General features: G+C 37.4%; 1 protein-coding gene across 2 annotated transcripts in view; it reads left to right on the forward strand.

Annotated features, from left to right (window-relative positions):
- The first annotated feature begins 746 nt into the window (after window positions 1–746).
- The window catches only part of RSPH3 (radial spoke head 3), a 28,264-nt gene continuing 6,634 nt past the window's right edge, over window positions 747–22,376 (forward strand). The window contains exons 1-7 of one of the 2 annotated variants that reach the window (XM_053709119.1): window positions 747–865; window positions 1,142–1,320; window positions 5,261–5,455; window positions 7,829–7,916; window positions 13,344–13,485; window positions 17,263–17,408; window positions 21,775–21,978. In XM_053709119.1, the coding sequence (XP_053565094.1) occupies window positions 5,343–5,455; window positions 7,829–7,916; window positions 13,344–13,485; window positions 17,263–17,408; window positions 21,775–21,978 (693 nt within the window). In that variant the 5' untranslated portion in view covers window positions 747–865; window positions 1,142–1,320; window positions 5,261–5,342. The remainder of the gene's footprint in view (window positions 866–1,141; window positions 1,321–5,260; window positions 5,456–7,828; window positions 7,917–13,343; window positions 13,486–17,262; window positions 17,409–21,774; window positions 21,979–22,376) is intronic. The other variant, XM_053709120.1, reaches the window with a different exon arrangement.

Genomic DNA, 22,376 nt, shown 5'->3' on the forward strand with positions numbered 1-22,376 from the left:
GGGTTTCAGCCGTTACGCTGAAGCCTGCGCCGCATATTTAACCTCGCCCATTGTATGCTAGATCTAACAAAAACAACAATTGATCAAACCTGATCTAACAAAGATCTAACCAACTGAATAAAGTTTGTTTTTTCCTTATGTAAAACAAAACCTGAATATTTAAAATTTGATCCCCACAATTCCGTATCTAAAAGGGAAGTATAAGTGATGCTCTTGTGGATAGTAAACACAAAAGGACATAAAAGAACTGGAAGTGTATACTGCAGAATTCACAAGCCGCTATCTGCCCCTATTTAGCCTCAGCATGGCTCTTCAGATAAGGAATTGCAAACTTAACATATGAATACTAATATGAATATATTATGTGCATAGTATGTATAATTGCAGTTAATATTTATTACTTTGCAGTAAAATTATTTTACACTTATGATTAATTTAGGACATGGCTGTAAATGGATTACATTTTATGGTATTGTTGCTGTTGCCAGAATACATTCAGCAATTAAATTATTTATAAAGGATAAAGTATACAAAATAACATTAACAAAGGAGGGTAAAAAAATAAAATATATATATTATATATATATATATATATATATATATATATATATATATATATATATATATATATATATATATATATATACACATTATAGAGTAGAGCCGCACTCACTGGACAAAAAAAAAACAAAACGTGGTTAATTGTTGTGACATTTCGGAGTTCAAACTGTACCCTTCATCGGACGGTTTGATCTCCAAAAGGTCACAACAATAAACCACGTTTTGTTTTTTCAAAGTCTAGTACTCTACTCTATACTATAAATAATCACTGTTCCTGTCACCCTGGCCGTTTACTGAGGAGGAGGTGAGAGTGCATATCCCACAACTAAAATATATATATATATCAATTTAAAAAAAATTGAGATCAGAGAATTATTAAAACATAATGTTTACATTGTAATACTTATGAAACGTTTTATATAGGGTATGCAGTTCCACTTGTATAAACATAAGCAAATCTGAAATACCACGATGAATGTGAACATTTTAGGCTATTCCTTACATTATACCTTACTTGTGTTCATGCACTTAGTTGCTGCGTATCAATAAAGCTCAGTGAAGAAAAAAAATCTGTTTACAGGGTGATGGTTGCTAGGGAAGTGTTAACCTAGCAACATCTGAATACAGAACGCTATGGTGTGTGACTGAGGAACTTGCTAACATTAAAACTTCAGACTGGGGCCAACTCATGGGAGACCTACAAGCTGTGACATCCAGGTATGAGACGAAGGACATCCAAATATTAGACTGAAATAACCGGTGAGTGAAATCCGTGTCATCCAAACCAACTGTAAGACAGGGGACTTTGTAACACCCTAATGTAAGACTGAGTGAAATATAAATGATATAGGACGGTGTGTGTGTATATATATAATTATTGATATAGAGAACTAGGATTTAATTTTCATGTATTTGATCTGAAGATATAGCTGTCAATATGTGTATTTTAGATTAGTTCAATTTAAATTACCTCTGTATAATTACAACCATATATTACATGTTGGGCCCAAATATTTGTTTTGTACAGTTCTGCCATTGTATTTGAGGCTGTGTTTGTGCTGAATGCACATTTAAAAAATTGTCTTATTGCACTGTTATAAAAATACACACTCTATTAAAGGGACATACAGATTTTCCTGAGAAAGACAGCAGTATTAATGCTAGGGATTGGGCATATTTACAGAGATATTACATTAAAGGGACATGAAACCCAAAATGTATTTCTTGATTCAGATAGAGAATACCATTTTAAACAACTTTCTAATTGATTTATATTATTTAATTTGTTTCTATCTCTTGTTATCATTTGCTGAAATGTTTTTCTAGGCTAGTTCAGGAGCAGCAAAGAACCTAGGTTCTAGCTGCTGATTGGTGGCGGAACATATATACTGATTGTTGGCTCACCCATATGTTCATTTAGAAACCAGTAGTGCATTGCTGTTACTTCAGCAAAAGATACCAAGAGAATGAAACAAATTAGATAATAGAAGTAAATTAGAAAGTTGTTTAAAATGGTATTCTCTATCTGAATCATGAAAGAACATTTTTGGGTTTCATGTCCCTTTAAGGTTTGATTTCAAAAACCAAATTCTTAGTAGAATTGATGTGCTGGCAGATACTCTGTGGTTAAAGTACAATTTATATTTGTCAAATTTTGTCCCTTTGATTTCTTGATTGCGGAGTATGGAAGTAGTTTGCAGATATAAATTTACCTCAATTTGTCTGTGACTACTAAGCAAATTACCTGTTATTTTCCCTGCATAACACAGTTATGCAATGATAAAACATTGAACACAGATTTAACTTGCTAATGTACACAACTTAAATCTGCTTAATGGTATATATGCAAGTTCAATGGACACAAGTGGTTAAAATTAAAGTTTTGCATATAGACAGTTTTGTTTTACACTTATGTTATCAAAAATGTTTCTAGGAAAATATATCATTGCTTTAGAATAGCTTACTGAATGTTAATGTCCATTTAAATACCAATTAATATTCAAAATACAAATTAACACTAAATATACCTAATGTAAGTTAAAGGGACACTGAACCCAAAAAATATCTTTTGTGATTCAGATAGAGCATGTAATATTAAGCAACTTTATCATTAACTCCTATTATCACATTTTCTTCAGTCTCTTGGTATGTTTATTTGTAAAGCAAGAATGTAAGTTTAGATGCCGGCCCATTTGTGGTGAACAACCTGGGTTGTCCTTGCTGATTGGACAGCACCTTTAAACAAGTGCTGTCCATTGTACTGAACCAAAAATGTGCTGGCTCCTTAGCTGAGATGCCTTCTTTTCAAATAAAGATAGCAATAGAACAAAGAAAAATTGATAATAGAAGTAAATTAGAAAGCTGCTTAAAATTACATGCTGTATCTGAATCATGAAAGAAAAAAATTGGGTTTAGTGTCCCTTTAAATATCAGTACATATTACCAATTTTAATTAAATAACGTTAAAATGTAAAAATGAAATAATTTCACAGTAAATATTCCCAGTGTAAATTAAGGGGACAGTACACTGTAAAATTGTAATGTATTTAAATGACTTGTTATACCAGCTGCAGAGTATAAAATGTATGAGAAATTGTATTTTTAGGTTTATTTGTGTATATGAAGTAGCTGATTTTGTGCTTTTAAACTACAGCCTATTACAATGGGTTGAGCTTCAGGTAATATCAGATCTCATTATGTTATCACTTTGTGTACACACACTTGTTTTCTTATCTTATATTTGTCTGGAAAACCAAAATTCAATACATAGAGAACAATGTTAAATTATCATTTTATTATTTATCTATACTGCACCCCACTGGGAGTGTTATTTATTCTGCTGGCTGTGTTTACTTAGGCTATTCAATAGCTGAGACTGCAGTATCAAAACTTTCAGTATAGTTTGGGTAACCACAAGCTAAATCAGCTATTACATAGGCCAAAATAAGGGTAAAGGAGCTACTTGTAAACAATTTAATACACTCCAGCAGGTAAAATGAATCATTGGGAACAATTTAAATAGGAGAAAATTTTTGGGTGAACTGTCCCTTTAAATAACAATGAATTTGATTAATATCATTTTCACACTATAAATATGTGTGAATTTATATGCCCACAGTCCACTATTAATTAATAAAGAAAAAATGCATTCTTTAAAATGAATCTGACTTATATTGAAAGGACATAAAACTCCAAATATAATTTTTGTGATTCAGAGTATACAATTGTAATCAACTTTTTCAATTTATTTATATTATCAAATTTGCTTTGTTTTTTTATATCCTTTGTTGAAGTAACAGCAAAGCACTATTGGGGGCTAGCTGAGCACATCTAGTGAGGCTTGTATGTGCAGCCACTAATCAATAGATAGCTCCCAGCAGTTCATCCCTGCTACTTACCTAGGTATGTTTTTCAATGAACGATACAAAGAGAATGAAACAAATTAGTTAACAGAAGTACATTGGAAAGTTGTTTAAAATGGCATGATCTATCTGAATCATGACAATTTTGATTTTACCTTCCCTTTAATACATCTTTTTAACTTTTCCACACTGATTTGCTGAGAGCTAAACATTTCTGGAGCTGCACACCTTGAATAAGTATTAATTCAACTGCAGTCTGCTCCTACATTTAGTAACTACAACTGGACATGCTGATGCTTTGCATCTTATATATATAGGGTCCTCCTTCTCTTTTGCCTGCCACACATAACATAAATTAATTAAAGAGATACTTGATCTGGTTCTGGTGGGGACTGTTATTATTATTTTTAACTTTGCCCTGGTCATGATGGGGGCAATCTCTGGCTGCATGGAAATATTATTAGTCTTCAGCATACTGTAGATCGGAAGGTGATGCAGGTCTTCAGCTAATTTTAGCTTAAAGGGACAGTATACACTCATTTTCATATAACTGCATGTAATAGACACTACTATAAAGAATAAGATGCACAGATACTGATATAAAAATCCAGTATAAAACTGTTTAAAGACTTACTTAGAAGCTCTCAGTTTAGCTCTGTTGAAAAGGTAGCTGGAAAGCCCACTGCAAGTGGCAAATAAGACACTCCCCCCTCCCCCTTCTTTTGCATATGAAAAGACCCTTTACACAAACAGGAGCAAGCTGGAGAAGGTAGCTGACGGTATTCACATAAAACTTTTGGGGCTTGGTTAGGAGTCTGAAAATCAGAGCAATGTTAACAAAACTTTATGGGCTTTATAAATAGATCATCTACAAAACATTTATACTAAGTAAAAATGAGTGTATAATGTCCCTTTAACATTGGCTTAAATTTTAGTCAGGTGGTTAGTAAAGTCAGCCTGGTGGTGTTCCCTTTTAATAGGTCCTAGGGAGAACACTGCCAATTATATTTTACAACCAGGCAACATTGGCACCCCAATATAAATCTGAAAGATGTTATGACTCCCAAACGTGTGACCAGAGAACCCAGTGTTAGGTTGGTGAGAATGGGAGACTAACTAGAATGTGAGACAGGGGCATTCTTAGATACCCATATGTAAGACAGGGGCATTCTTAGATACCCAATGTCAATCAGCTTGGCATGTATACAAGTTCTGAAGCTTAACAATCTTAATGTACATAATGTAATATGAAAGATTAAATGATAACTTAACACCCTTCTCCTGCAGTGAGGCATTGAGACAGCATTGTCACTTAGTAACATATGTTTCCTTTCTAGTAGTACCTCTTCCATGCTGCGCATTTCCTATTGACACTTCGCAGAGATAGTAAAAATCTAAAAGAGATAATTAAGTGCAACCATGGCTTCAGAAATACCCAGCTATACAGGAATGGTCAGTGGGACCTATACCTTCACCAGTTATCCCAGGACTGTGAAAAATCGCAACAAGTACCGGGGAATCCAATTACCTTTGTAAGTATTAAATATATATTGTTAACTTTGTTAAAAAAAAAAGGTTTGCAAAGTGCTGTAATAGCAGAAGACACAGCTTACTTGTCATTTACAAATGTAGCAAATCATATCGGGAGACCTTTATAAAGCCATGATATAAATATTTTTATTAAATAGCATTAGTATCTGTATATAATATTATTTTTCCCCTTAATCTTACTGGTTCTTCAGATACATAACTGTATCTCTTATTGGAAAAATAGGGTAATTATTGTCTTTTGTGGTCCAAGTGATATACTCCTGAATTATAATTTTGTTCATACCATTAGGTGTCCCCTATTTAATCAATATATCTGTGAAGCAACCTCTGACTAGCTGTAAACAAAGCTATGAACTTGTTGAGAAGTATCATGTGTAGACATTCTCGTGCAAAGTATTATTCTTTAATATTTCTGATATCTTGAACACAAAATTCTAAAATACTTGAAAAAAAGGAGGATAGGGTCCAATGGCACTACTTTTAATGTAATAAAATTATCCCCTTTATTCTTAATTAACTTGTGTGCATACAGCACATTAGTATAGTAAAGGAAAACGGTGCTATGTAGTAGAGCAGAATTTAAGCAAAAAACTGACAGATAGGATATGTCACCCTATCTGAGATAGACTACATTTGTAGCACTCAGGGGATTATTTAATTAAATAACTTGTGGTAACAGAGATAGACGTGCAAAGATGTGCAGAGAACAAAGACAAAACTGTCTGAGTAAACTAAATACCATTAAAAATTAACTTTTATTAAGGCTTGGTTAAAATTGGAAAACACACACTTAAAAACACTCTTAGGAGCCAAGATAATATTACTTGTTAATCGTATATTGGTTGGTGTGGTGGGTAAGAAATTATCTATGAATAGATAACTTGTAAGGTATGGGGGCTACTAACAATTCTATATATTCAATATATACCGGAGGTGGCAACTCAAAATATGATTGATCAGTATGTTGTTGCTGGTAATTTATTGAATAGTTTTATACTTAGGTTCACTGCAGTTAAATTTTGTGAATTTGCTGTGGGATTAGCTCAATACGTTACAGTACACTTGTACATATATAATTAAGAGGCTTAAGTAATTATACTCTTATATTCATTGTGCGTACAGTCAGGGACTTTATATATGATCCCTTTAGCTTTCACTTAATTTTCTATATGTATCTTGTATATGAGGCTATGTTCAAGCCTGCACTACAAAAATAAAGGCTCAATGCTTTATATTTAATAATGTCTTTTATATTAGATATACAAAGTCCGGCGGGTATATGCTTTGTTATATAGAGTATCTGTGATATTGGAGATCACCCCTTATTGTGATATACAAAGTCCGGCGGGTATATACTTTGTTATATAGAGTATCTGTGATATTGGAGATCACCCCTTATTGTGGTGTTATCACCGTTAGTAGTAAGGTATTTCGATATTAATGTTTATTGCAGGGTGATAGACACTGGGTAAATAGCGTTCCTGTTCTTATATAGAGCAGACAGATCTAGTAACTTAGTTCGAGATATGCCTTTAAGTAAATGGCAAATTATCAACTGCTCTGAGTGGTAACAAAAATGACCGCTATTTTATAAGCTGCACGGTACCTACGTAATGTTATAACACTACAGACATATTTGGTAAAAAATATATATAAGATTTCAATTTAGCATAACAAAATGAGACATTATTAGTGCGGTATTGAGCCCTGTGTAGTCACAATTTACTACAAGTGGTATGAGTACTGCTAACGGTTAAATTCTCCAGCAGCTTATGTGAACGTCAGCGTTCTGCCCCCATTAACCACTCACAACTGTTAAGGTATATAGCGGTTAAATTTATCTTAATCTATCGAGGTTCCTAAGGCTAGCTAAAAATACATGAGCTCCAAGGGCTCATCACCAGTACCCTAGCGTCCCTTTTTTTGTCTTTGTTCTCTGCACATCTTTGCACGTCTATCTCTGTTACCACAAGTTATTTAATTAAATAATCCCCTGAGTGCTACAAATGTAGTCTATCTCAGATAGGGTGACATATCCTATCTGTCAGTTTTTTGACAAAATTCTAAAATGTTGACTCTGACGGCATCATAACGAGGCTCCCATAGGAGCCTATAGAAGCATGCTCTCTTGAGCGCAATCCTAGCAATGCGACCGCAAGTGATTTACTTGTAATACCAGCGCACATTAGGGTATGGTATTACAAAGTGGAGCGCAAGCGGTATTTAGTGCTCCACTTGTAATCTACCCCGGAATGTCTAAAATGTGCATTGCCCCTGAACTGTGGTCTTTAGTATGACTGATCATTGTTATAGCAGGCAGTAAAGGTATTTTATTATTTTGTTATGTCTCTCAGGGTTGAAGAAACTTACCATTATGGAAATATCATGTATGATAGAAGAGTGGTGCGAGGGAATACTTATGCACAGCATACATTACCTGTGGTAAGTAGAATGCTTCAATCTATTTTTATTAAGCCATTACAAGTTGTACATTTGGCCCTTGTGTAGTATATGAACCTATAAATATAATATTTCGCACACCATTTTTCGACACTATCCCCAACTTTCCTTGATTTTTTAACGTGTGCACTTAATAGCAGTACAAAATGTATTCAAATTTACAGTACAGTAATATCAGTAAAATGAACACATTTTTTACTATTCCAAATGTAGTTTCAGAGGTGGTAGGGATTGTTGGATATATAGTGCTAAAAGGGACAGGAAACCCCCAAATTTTCTTTCATGATTTGGATAGAACATACAATTTTAACCCCTTAACGACCAAGGACGTACGCCACACATCCTCAAAAAAAAAATACAGTTAATGACCAAGGACGTGTGGCGTACGTCCTTGGTCTGGAAAGCAGCTGGAAGCGATCCTGCTCGCTTCCAGCTGCTTTCCGGTTATTGCAGTGATGCCTCGATATCGAGGCATCCTGCAATAACCCCCCTTGGCCATCCGATGCAGAGAGAGCCACTCTGTGGCCCTCTCTGCACCGGACATCGGTGGCCGGTAACGTTGGTGGGTGGGTGGGTTGCAAGTCTGGGAGGCGGGTGGGCGGCCATCGATGTGCCGAGTGAAGTGGAGGGGGGCAGGATCGGGAGCGCACACGTGCACGGGGGGCGGCAGGTGGGCGCGTGCACGGGGCGGGAGCGGGAGGGAACTGCTACACTGCAGAAAAACAAAGTTTAATAAAAGTAAAAAAAAAAACATTTTTTAAAAAAATTAAATAATCATCTAAGGGGGTTGGTCTTGGGGGGGGGAAGCTACACTACAGAAAAGGGCAATTAAATAAAAAAGACATACTTTTTTTTTACTAAACTGGGTACTGGCAGAGGGGGAGGGTTAGAGAGCTGTTTGGTGGGGGATCAGTGAGGTGGGGGGCTAAGGGGGGATCCTACACAGCAGCATATGTAAATATGCTAAGAAACCCCCCCAAAAAAGCCCAAATATAGCTTTTATTTTAGTACTGGCAGAGTTTCTGCCAGTACTTAAGATGGCAGAGACAATTGTGGGGTGGGGGAGGGAAGAGAGTTGTTTGGGAGGGATCAGGGGGTCTGATGTTTCAGGTGGGAGGCTGAGCTCTACACTAAAGCTAAAATTAACCCTGCAAGCTCCCTACAAGCTACATAATTAACCCCATCACTGCTAGCCATAATACACGTGTGATGCGCAGCAGCATTTGGGGGCCTTCTAATTACCAAAAAGCAACGCCAAAGCCATATATGTCTGCTATTTCTGAACAAAGGGCATCCCAGAGAAGCATTTACAACCATTTGTGCCATAATTGCACAAGCTTTTTGTAAATAATTTCAGTGAGAAACCTAAAGTTTGTGAAAAAAGTTTGTGAAATAGGGAACGTTTTTTTTTATTTGATCGCATTTGGCGGTGAAATGGTGGCATGAAATATACCAAAATGGACCTAGATCAATACTTTGGGTTGTCTACTACACTACACTAAAGCTAAAATTAACCCTACAAGCTCCCTACAAGCTACATAATTAACCCCTTCACTGCTGGGCATAATACACGTGTGGTGCGTAGTGGCATTTAGTGGCCTTCTAATTACCAAAAAGCAATGCCAAAGCCATATATGTCTGCTATTTCTGAACAAAGGGGATCCCAGAGAAGCATTTACAACCATTTGTGCCATAATTGCACAAGCTGTTTGTAAATGATTTCAGTGAGAAACCTAAAATTGTGAAAAATTTAACTTTTTTTTTTTAATTTGATCGCATTTGGCGGTGAAATGGTGGCATGACATATACCAAAATTGGCCTAGATCAATACTTGGGGTTGTTTACTACAGTACACTAAAGCTAAAATTACCTCTAAAAGCTCCCTACATGCTCCCTAATTAACCCATTCACTGCTGGGCATAATACACGTGTAGTGCACAGTGGCATTTAGCAGCCTTCTAATTGCTAAAAAGCAACGCCAAAGCCATATATGTCTGCTATTTCTGAACAAAGGGATCCCAGTGAAGAATTTACAACCATTTCAGCCATAATTGCACAAGCTGTTTGTAAATAATTTCAGTGAGAAACCAAAAGTTTGTGAAAAAATTAGTGAAAAAGTGAACGATTTTTTTGTATTTAATCGCATTTGGCGGCGAAATGATGGCATGAAATATACCAAAATGGGCCTAGATCAATACTTTGGGATGTCTTCTAAAAAAAATATATACATGTCAAGGGATATTCAGAGATTTCTGAAAGATATTAGTGTTCTAATGTAACTAGCGCTAATTTTGAAAAATAATGGTTTGGAAATAGCAAAGTGCTACTTGTATTTATGGCCCTATAACTTACAAAAAAGCAAAGAAGATGTAAACATTGGGTATTTCTAAACTCAGGACAAAATTTAGAAACTATTTAGCATGGTTGTTTTTTGGTGGTTGGTGGTTTTGGGGGTCAAAGTTAGAAAAAGTGTGTTTTTTTTCCATTTTTTCCTCATATTTTATAAATTTTTTTATAGTAAATTATAAGATATGATGAAAATAATGGTATCTTTAGAAAGTCCATTTAATAGCGAGAAAAAAGGTATATAATATGTGTGGGTACAGTAAATGAGTAAGAGGAAAATTACAGCTAAACACAAACACAGCAGAAATGTAAAAATAGCCTTGGTCCCAAACGGACAGAAAATGGAAAAGTGCTGTGGTCATTAAGGGGTTAAACAACTTTCCATTTAACTTATATTATCAAATTTGCTTCATTATCTTGTTATCATGTGCTAAAGGAACAGCATTGCATTACTGGCAGCTAGCTGAACACATAGCTAGCCAATCACAAGAGACAAATGTGTGCAGGCACCAATCAGCAGCTAGCTCCCATTAGTGTAGGATATATGCATATTGATTTTCAACAAGGGATACCAATAGAATGAAGGACATTTGAAAAAAGAAGTAAATTTTAAAGTGTCTTAAAATTGAATGCTCTATCTGAATCATGTAAGTTTTATTTTGGCTTTACTGTGTTCCCTTTGTTGAAAAGCATACCTGGGGCCTGATATTCAAAAGCTTGACGCTCAGGTTAGATAATCTAAGACAATGTATCAGTATGGAGAGGTCCCTAAAAAAAAAAGGTTAGAAATACAAATTTTAATTTGAAAGATGTTTATCTCACTATGCAGGGTTTGTATGTGAAGGAGAGACACCTGCATAACAATATAAGGTCTAAAAAAAATCCCTAAAATTTTGCATGATTTTGCTGGCGAACTTTTGAATATCACGCCCCTAGAAAGGAGCAGCAGTGCACTACTGGAAACAAGTCAGTGATTGGTGGCTACACACATATTTCTCTTGTCATTGGCTCAAAATATGTATTCATCTAGCTCCTAATAGTGCACTGCACAATCAGCCGTATTGTTTATTAGCAGCACTTTTTTCGTTATCATTTTTGTTAACATTTACCAGTCCTGTTTTTCTGATCACATTCCAAATTCTCAGTACTTAAAGGGATACTAAACCCAAATGTTTTCTTTCATGATTCAGATAGAGCATGCAATTTTAAGCAAGTCTCTAATTTACTCCTATTATAATTTTTTCTTCGTTCTCTTGCTATCTTTGTTTTAAAAGCAGGAATGTAGAGCTTAGTAGGCAGCCCATTTTATGTTCAACACCCTGGATAGCACTGGCTTATTGGTGGCTACATTTAGCCACCAATCAGCAAAAACTACCCAAGTGCTGAACTGACTGGGGCTATTTTATGGTGTCTTCTTGCAATGCTTTAAAATAAACACTATACATTTTCTTTCCTGTTGATGCCTCCTACTCCTTGATGGGCTGGGACAGGAAGTAAAGGACACTGCAGAAATACAGTTATAAAATGATGAATACTACATATTGCAATGGACATTTGCTGCTAAAATCATGTGACAGAGAGCTACAGTAGAACTTAAGTTCTCATAATGGCAGCTCCCTTCCATTCCAATAGACAGTAGCTACACTGAGAATTTCTAAATGCTCATTTGTTTGCTGTTTTTTATTTTTTAACATTTTTTTTTTGTGCTGAAGGAGAACTGTTTGGTAGCCATTTAACATGAAGATATAAACAATCCTGATAATGTGTGTAGCAAAAGAAAATGGCAGATTAAAGAGACAGTCAACAAGAAAAATGTTATTGTTTAAAAAGATAGATAGTCCCTTTATTTACTATTCCCCAGTTCTGTATAACCAACACTGTTATAATAATATACATTTTACCTCTATGATTACCTTGTATCTAAGCATCTGATGACTGCCTCCTTATCTCAGATCTTTTGACAGACTTGCATTTCAGGCAATTAGTGCTGACTCTTAAATAACTCCACTGGAGTGAGCACAATGTTATCTATATGTCACACATGAACAAACAGTACATGTTATCAGCTATCCACAACCAGACTGTGAGATAAGAGGTGGTCTGCAGAGTCTTAGAAATCAGCCTATTAGCCTACTTAGGTTTAGCCGTAAACAAATAATACCAAGAGAAAAAAGCAAATTTGATGATAAAAGTAAATTGGAAAGTTCTTTAAAATGATATGCCCTATCTGAATCATGAAAATTTAATTTGGACTTTACTGTTCGTAATGATCATACTGTTAATATAGATCAGGCTTTTTCTACATTAGTCTTTAGAGCAGGAGTTGGGCCAAATTTTAATGATATCCCTTTTTTTAGGTGGAGGTGAATTAATTAAAGGGACATTGTACTTGCATTACACTTAATTGTGCTCACACATAAATACATTTAAAGGGACAGTCTAGTCAAAAATAAACTTTCACGATTCAGATAGAGAATGTAATTTTAAACAAATTTCCAATTTACTTCTATCACCAATTTTGCTTTGTAATCTTGGTATTCTTAGTTGAAAGTTAAACCTAGGAGGTTCATATGCTAATTTATAAGCCCTTAAAGGCCACCTCTTCTCTCAGGGCATTTTGACATTTTTTTTACCACTAGAGGGTGTTAGTTCACGTGTGTCATATAGATAACACTGTGCTCACGCACGTCGAGTTCAGATGAGCCAGCTCTGATTGGCTAAAATGGATGTCTGTCAAAAGAACTGAAATAAGGGGGCAGTTTGCAGAGGGTTAGATACAAGGTAATAATCACGGAGGTAAAAAGTGTATTTATATAACTGTGTTGGTTATTCAAAACTGGGGAATGGGTAATAAAGGGATTATCTATCTTTTTAAACAATAAAAATTCTAGTGTAGACTGTCCCTTTAACCTCTTGGAAACCAGAGACAGCTTCATTTTAAAGAAAGTCACTGCAGCCCTCTCTGATATCCAAGGCCTTCAAATCTGGTCTGTCTCTATTCATCTTGAGCGAACTATTATACAGATAATCTAATATTACTTTGGCATATTTTTGTCTGTTAAGTCTGCTCAGCCAGATCCTGTAGAGCTTCAGAGGCAACAAGAGGCGCAAAGAAGAGCTTTGTCAAAGAAACGAGCTAAAGAACTACTGCGACCAAGGACTCCAGAGCCAGTAGAGGGCAGAAAGCACATTGATGTACAGACAGGTGTGAAATAAATCCTGATCAGTTAATACAGTGATAAAGGAAACATGCAGTTCACTTTTAATTTGTTGTTTCTCAGATAGTGTATTATAATAATGTGTTTGCAGGTTAATTGACCAGACTGCTTATGCAGTACAGCTGAGAAAGATGTCTTTATCAGCTAATGAGTAATCTGGTTGTTAATCTCACTATTAATTTAATACGTTTACCCATTAAGCTTTTTAGTGCAAAAACAACTCCAAAACTTGTAACATGTTTCATTTCTGCTCTTTTATATGATAACAGAACATTGTTTAGATTAAAGGGGTGTGAAAGCCTGTATCTGATTAAGCAGACACTGGAATTGGTTTTCATCTAAAATTACTTACTATCCTATTAAAAAGTCCTGCTTTTTTATATAAATGGTAAAGGCTCTACTGTCTCTATCATTGTCAATTGTGCTATGAGTCCCTGCTTTAGTCAGATACAAGCTCTGGATTGGCTGGGGCGCGGGGGGTGGGTCTACAGCAAATCTAAATCTTTCTCCTGATTAATGATTGCACCATCATGTGCATTTCCCATATGATAAAATTATGGGCTTTTGTTTAAAAATACAAATATCATTGTTGGCTTATTCATTAAAGGACTATTAAATGTAGTAGAATTACGTAATTATTATTATTATTATTCTTTATTTATAAAGCGCCAACAGATTCCGCAGCGCTGCCCATGGGTACAAGGATAACAGTACAATGGAGAAACAATACGATAAAAGACAACATTTTACAGACAAATACAGGGGGAATTGAGGGTCCTATTCCCGTGGGAATTTACAATCTAGATAACGTAATTAACAAATGCATAATAAAAAGACAATGTAATAACACTTACTCTGAATTTCAAATAAGCAGTAGATTTGTTTTTCTGACAACATTATTTTCTTTTCCCTTGTACCCTGTATCATGTGACTGCTATCAGTGAATCAGAAATTCATATACTGTATGTATACACTGTGAAGTAGGAGCTGGTGCCTCAGAAAGTGTGCATATAAAAATACTGCAGACTTGTATCATTTTAAGGAACTTTCATGTATCTTTAATGATCTTTTATCCTGCAGAATATAAATAGCCAGTTAATAGGATGTTTTTTTTTTTAGCCAACGTTTGAATATAAATTAACACTGATTACCTTTTAGCAGCTAGTATTTATCTTCTTAAATATATTGCATTGATTCTGCCATAAAATGATTGTGACATAAATATAATGGCAATTCAATTATACATAAACTAGTCCTAAAGCCCGTGTACACGGGCCATTTTTTGCAGTTCAGCCGTCCCACCCCTTACAGTCTCCTTTCCTCTATTTTGCTCTCTCTCTTCCCCCTATCTTTTGTTCTCCCCCCTCTCTTTTGCTCTCTCTCTCCCCTCTCTTTTGCTCTCTCTCTCCCCTCTCTTTTGCGCTCTCTCTCTGCCCCCTCTCTTTTGCTTTCTCTCCCCCCTCTCTTTTGCTCTCTCTCTCCACCCTCTCTTTTGTGCTCTCTCTCTCTCCCCCCTCTCTTTTGCTCTCTCTCTCCACCCTCTCTTTTGTGCTCTCTCTCCCCCCTCTCTTTTGTGCTCTCTCTCCCCCCTCTCTTTTGTGCTCTCTCTCCCCCCTCTCTTTTGCGCTCTCTCTCCCCCCTCTCTTTTGCTCTCTCTCCCCCCTCTCTTGTGCTCTCTCTCTCCCTCTCTCTTTTGCTCTCTCTCTCTCCCACTCTCTTTTGCTCTCTCTCTCCCCCACTCTTTTGCTCTCTCTCTCTCCCCCCTCTCTTGCTCTCTCCTCCCTCTCTTGCTCTCTCTCAACCCTCTCTTGCTCTCTCTCTTTCTCAACCCTCTCTTGCTCTCTCTCTTCCCCCTCTATTTTGCGCTCTTTCCCCCTCTCTTTTGCACTTTCTCTCACACCTCTCTTTTGCTCTCTCTCTCCCCCCCTCTCTTTTGCTCTCTCTCTCCCCCCTCTCTTTTGCTCTCTCTCCCCCCCTTCTGTTTTGCGCTCTCACACCTCTCTTTTGCTCTCTCTCTCCCATTTTATTTGCTCTCTCTCCCCCCTTCTATTTTGCTCTCTCTACCCCTCTCTTTTGCTCTCTCCCCCCCCCTATCTTTTGCTCTTTCTCCGCCCTCTCTTTTGCTCTTTCTCCCCCTCTCTTTTGCTCTCTCTCCCCCTCTCTTTTGCTTTTTCTCCCCTTCTTGTTTTCTCCGCCTCTCTTTTGCTTTTTCTCCCCCTCTCTTTTGCTCTCTCTCCCCTCTCTTTTGCTCTCTCTCCCCCTCTCTTTTGCTCTCCCTCCCTGTCTCTTTTGCTCTCTCTGCCCCTCTCTTTTGCGCAGGGGGGAGAGTGGACAACCCTGCCTTGAACCATTAGCTTTACCAATGGGGGAAGTCATGGTCTCCCCCTATCTTTTGCTCTCTCTCTCCCTTTCTCTTTTGCTCTCTCTCCCCCTCTATTTTGCTCTCTCTCTCCCCCTCTCTTTTGATCTCAGCCCCCCCTCTCTTTTGATCTCAGTCCCCCCTCTCTTTTGATTTCTGTTTCCCCCCTCTCTTTTGCTCTCTCTGTCTCCCCCTCTCTTTTGCTCTCTCTCCCCCTCTTTTGCACTCTCCCATTCTTTTGCTCTCTCTCCCTCCCCCTCTCTCTCTCTCTCTCTCTCTCTCTCTCCCCTTCTCTTTTGCACTCTCTCCCCTCTCTTTTGCTCTATCTCCCCTCTCTTTTGCTCTCTCTCTCCCCCCTCTCTTTTGCTCTTTCTCTCCCCCCTCTCTTTTTCGCTCTCTCTCCCCCCTCTCTTTTTCGCTCTCTCTCCCCCTCTCTTTTTCGCTCTCTCTCCCCCTCTCTTTTTCGCTCTCTCTCCCCCTTCTCTTTTGCTCTCTCTCTCCTTATCTTTTGCTCTCTCTCTCCCTATATTTTGCTCTCCCTCTCTCTTTTGTTCTCTCTCTCTCTCCCCCCCTCTCTTTTGATCTCTCTCCCCCCCCTCTCTTTTGATCTCTCTCCCCCCTCTCTTTTGCTCTCTCTCTCCCCCCCTCTCTTTTGCTCTCTCTCCCCTCTCTTTTGCTCTCTCTCTCTCTGTCTCCCACCTCTCTTTTGCTCTCTCTGTCTCACTCTCTCTTTTGCTCTCTCTGTCTCACCCTCTCTTTTGCTCTCTCTGTCTCCCCCTCTCTTTTGCTCTCTCTCCCCCTCTTTTGCTCTCTCTCTCCCCCCCTCTTTTGCTCTCTCTCCCCCTCTCTTTTGCTCTCTCCCTCCCCTGTATTTTGCTCTCTCTCACCCCTCTTTTTTGCTCTCTCTCTCACGCTTCTCTTTTACTCTCTCACCCTTCTCTTTTGCTCTCTCTCACCCCTCTCTTTTGCTCTATATCTCCCCTCTTGTGCTGCTCTCTCTCTCATGCAGAGTTGCAGACACTCAGACAGCCGCGGAAGCTCCCGGCCCCGCTCCCTTCACGCTCAGACTCCGCCCCTTCATGCCCAGCCCTCCCTTCACGTCATGGCTCCGCCCCTTCACAGCCGGTCGGCTCCGCCCCCTTCACGCCTTCCTCCAATCACGGCATGGCCTTAGGCAATGTTTGCTCTGGGGTCGAAGCCGTTATTGGAGGAAGCCGGGTTCGTCATTTCTGATGTAAGAAGAGACGGCCTGGGAGCGGGGGAATTGCTGCTCCGGTGTTCCACGCTTGCAAGGAGAAAAGGTATTTTAAAAAAACAGCTGCAATGTAATGTGCAATGTGCTCCAAATATTTCTTTATTTAGTCAATTCTTTTAGATTTTTTTCTTTTACTTTGTTTCTTTCCAGAGTTATATCTGGAGGAGCTCAGTGACCGTGTAGAAGAGAAGGACATGGCATGCCAAACAGATGCATTTCTGGACAGACCACCCACACCACTCTTCATCCCAGCAAAGACAGGTGCTGATGTTGCTACTCAGATACTGGAAGGAGAGGTAAAGCATCAGCAATGTAATTTATTTGCTTAGTTTAATTACAGAAATGAGTCCTTATCTACTGTCTAATTTTTGCATAATCTAGTTACTTTTTAAACAGTATTAAACTTTTTTGTTCTTATGATGTCAGTATACAAAAGCTGATATCCGAAATGTCTGAGCCATTCACCATTGCACGTTCTGATTTTATGTATTAGTAATGCAACTAATTCAAATAACAAACACATTCAACTTAATTTAAATGTTAACGTAACTCACTGAACAGTTTTTTCAATATTTCACTGCTGTCTGTAACACATAGTTTGAGTTAATACTGAACACAGAATTACTTTCCAACTTTAATTTGTACAGTAGGTTTGGGCATGGGGAATGTGTATAAATTAAAGGGAAGATAAATAATGTTATCTAGCCCCTTGAACTGTTTTAGCTATTTGAGTCATATTTCTGTTTACACATATAAACACATAAAGACATATGTACACATATATAGACATATGAGCCCTTTGCAGTCAAGTAGATGAAAACATGAAAAAACATATTTATGCAATATTCATTTTTAATAAAGTGTTATACTGTGTATTTATAGTAAATATTACTTACTCTAATGTTCTGTACATAGAAGAATATGTTCTAAATATTTATAAATAGATATTCCTATATATATCTGTATATATCTATACATGTATAAAATCATCTACATATATAGGTATAAATATATATTTGTACAAAAAAAACCATTTTATATATATATATATATATATATATATATATATATATATATATATATATATATATATATATATATATATATATATATATATATATATATATAAAAGAAAAATGTAAATGCACTCGCAGGGCTTTCACAAACTAATTTATTGAAACGTTTTCGGGGGTTCACAACACCTTCATCAACATTCAGGTTGTGAACCCCGAAAACGCTTCAATAAATTAATTTGTGAAAGCCCTGCGGGTGCATTTACATTTTTCTCATATGCTTTCTACATCTTCACCCAGGCTGTTACCTCTTGGTGGGCTGAACTGGAAATTGATTTGATATATATATATATATATATATATATATAGGTTTCTTCAATTAAGGACTGCACTTGCTGGATTTAGATAAATATAGATTATTTATTATATGGTGACGTTTCGGTGTTCGCAGACCCCTTCCTCAGACCAATCACCTGTGGATATTTTGACTTGGGCACCCTGGTTGACGACCTGATTGAATTGTGAGTGCAGATACACAGAGGAGATATATATACCGTATGTATATATATATATATATATATATATATATATAAATATGTAGCATGAGTAGACCAGAGAGGCGGCCTCAGGAATGTAATCCATTAAAGACAGGGAAATTCAGCACTCTTTTATTAAAAAACAGCTTGTCTCACATAATTAAGTGAGGTGACAAAATTTGGACGGGTAATGACGTTCCCCCCCTCCACTCCAAGTAAGGCACACACAGACTAAGTTAGTAAATTAATAAGTTTTTATATCAGTGATTTATAATAGAATACATAAACCTAGTGAAAATTAATAAAACAAAACAGAAAATAAGCAAATCAAAATAAACCTGACCGGTCAGGGGTACATGCTGACCGGTCAGTGATAGGTGAAGCGTCAACAATACAATATAAAGTGGACCGTAGTCAAGGTCTAAACCCAGATAAGCCCTGTCATGAGCTCCGCTTCTTAAGCGTATAGATAGGAGCCAAATCTTCAATAGAAACATGTCAGGGTTTAAGCAAGGCCGAAATGTTAAATAATGGTATCACACTTCAAGCCTGGATATAGATAGGATATATAGGTGTTCAAGCTTAGTTTAATATACAGCGTTTCTAGCTTATACCTCATAAGTCCACTACAGTCTGACTACACCCAGCTGCACACAGCACCCCTATGATGCATTGGCTGTCCTGGCCGGTCACATGATACGTGCATGTGCTGCTGTCAACTGAATTCTCGTGGAAAGACGCCGCTCTGTCTCTTTGTATAGCGTTGGCCTATACTGGATTTACCTGGTGTTGAAGGAATTGAGGACGACACACAAACAGGTCGCATAAGAACTGTTGTCAAGAAACGGTGATACTTATTCTGCCAGCTTTTGTCTTGGATAAAGAGTATGCGGACATAAGACCTCCCTGCCAAACAAAAACTGTTAATTTCGGTTGAAGTTGCCGATGGTTTTCTACAAAAATAACGACAGTTGCATTACCTTTATCTGAAGTGTTATACATGCTGAGTACCTCTGATATTTGGGAGCTTTTACAGTGATTGTATGGGACTTGCAAGGTTCAGATCTGCACTAACCTATTTGACTGCTTGATGAACTCACTCTAACAATAGCAGCTGCTTTAACCCTTAACCTGCATGACTCTCTACACGCTTGCTTTTCAGTCTACGGCAGGACCCTAGCAGTGCCATACATATTTCCCTTATCAAGAGTGGCTATCAATGTGTTATATTCTATGTCTGCATAACACGCTGTACATATCCATTTGATCTACTTTAAAGTCTGCTTAGATCCCCTTGGTAAACCTGCCCAGTGTTATTCCCCATCATAGGGGTGCTGTGTGCAGCTGGGTGTAGTCAGACTGTAGTGGACTTATGAGGTATAAGCTTGAAACGCTGTATATTAAACTAAGCTTGAACACCTATATATCCTATCTATATCCAGGCTTGAAGTGTGATACCATTATTTAACATTTCGGCCTTGCTTAAACCCTGACATGTTTCTATTGAAGATTTGGCTCCTATCTATACGCTTACGAGCGGAGCTCATGACAGGGCTTATCTGGGTTTAGACCTTGACTACGGTCCACTTTATATTGTATTGTTGACGCTTCACCTATCACTTAGCATGTACCCCTGACCGGTCAGGTTTATTTTGATTTGCTTATTTTCTGTTTTGTTTTATTAATTTTCACTAGGTTTATGTATTCTATTATAAATCACTGATATAAAAACTTATTAATTTACTAACTTAGTCTGTGTGTGCCTTACTTGGAGTGGAGGGGGGAACGTCATTACCCGTCCAAATTTTGTCACCTCACTTAATTATGTGAGACGAGCTGTTTTTTAATAAAAGAGTGCTGAATTTCCCTGTCTTTAATTCAGGATTACATTCCTGAGGCCGCCTCTCTGGTCTACTCATGCTACGTTTTTTCAAGGGTCTGCACCACTAAATCGTTAAACTTAATTGAGGCTATTTTGCCTATACATTAATAGTGATTTATACTATTATTCAGCTCAAAATACTTCCATATATGCAATTGTGTCCCCTTCACATTATTGTATGTATATATAAATATGTATTTATGAATACATTGAACATAATATTCTATATGAAGAACATTGGAATGTGAAATATTCATATTTTCATGTCGGGTTAGCGCACTTGAGAAAATGTGATCGGGTTTGCATGTAAGTAGGGTCTTTTTCCTCTTTTTTTTGTGCCATTGACTTCTATGGGGGAATAGGTTATTGCGTGCAGGATATTATAAGTTCAGCTTTTTACGCCTGTCGGGTTAGTGCACAAGCAATAACATTTTACTTTCAACTCATAATACGAGAACAACCCGGCAGTTGCAAAAAGCTTACTTCTAGTGCAGTTAACCCTCAAGCGTGAGCGTTAAATAGTTCTCCACTTGTAATCTGGCCCTTAATTGGTGAATGCTTCCGTATCAGTTGCTCCTGTTCCTTTCAAAATTCTGCTACCCATTGAGCATTTAAGAATGTTGCCGATCACCTATCTTGATCACAGCTGAGTGGTGACATTGTGATACATAGAGACAGGTTTAGAGCTAGGCTTAAGTTAAGCCACTTGAATGCAGTTAGGTGGTTTTAGGCACTTTCAGGCTTCCAAGGAGTTAATGGGAGTTTATGTCACTAGCAGTGATATCGCTTGTGGCTGACACAGTTTGTCTGTGACAACATTGTGGGCATGATGACTTTTTGGTGGGACATTATTGCAGCTGTAAGATTGCAGTCACCATAAATAAATATATATATATTTAAAATGCTTCTGCAGTCCTCGATCAACAGACTCCCAGTAGGTAAAATGTAGCTACCCAATATCATAAAATCACAAGCCCATGCTTGAGTGGGAACAAAGCTGGGCCACCAGCACCAGCCATAAAATATACCATGGGACCAAATGTGCCTACTATACTGAGTGAAGTGGTATAATTTGCAACATTTAAAGTAACAAAAATCTTTTTATTTTGGTTATTAATTAATCTATAGTGAATGATATGTAATTTATGTAGATGAATAAGGCACTGAGGTTGTATTCGTGCATACATGATATCCCTATAACCTTCATCATTGTGACTTGTACTGCTTGCAGCTCTTTGACTTTGACCTGGAAGTACAACCAATACTAGAGGTTTTGACTGGCAAAACAATTGAGCAAGCATTGCTGGAAGTGATGGAGGAGGAAGAGCTGGCCAACCTGAGAGAGCAGCAAGAAGCCTTTGAGGAGCTGCGTAATGCAGAACTGGCTGAGGCTCAACGTCTTGAAGAACAGGAGAGGCGGCGAAGAGAGGAAAAGGTAGGATTTTGATTTTCTTGGGGGGAAAGGAATGGCTTAATTATACATGCCATAAGGCAGAGCTCGACAAACCCAGGAGCCAGGGAGCTACTGGCTCCTAGAATTTTACCCCTGGCTTATAGCTTTTTGGGATTTTCTCCACATAACTTTATACAAATACTAATGTCTGGCTCCTAAAATTACGACTGGCTCCTAAATATTTTTACTGGCTCCTAAATTTTAAACAGATTTCTTGACCCTTGCCATAAGGATTATATTCCCTTGATTATCAAGCACAAGAGCATTAAATAGTGCAGGGCATTATTGAGTTAGTGCATCATGTAATATAAAATGAATGTATGGTTAGCAAAATTAACGTTTAGGGGGCATATATGGAATATACATAATATAATTATTAG

The sequence above is a fragment of the Bombina bombina genome, chromosome 4 (genome assembly GCF_027579735.1).
Source record: "Bombina bombina isolate aBomBom1 chromosome 4, aBomBom1.pri, whole genome shotgun sequence".
Taxonomy (NCBI): Eukaryota; Metazoa; Chordata; class Amphibia; order Anura; family Bombinatoridae; genus Bombina; species Bombina bombina.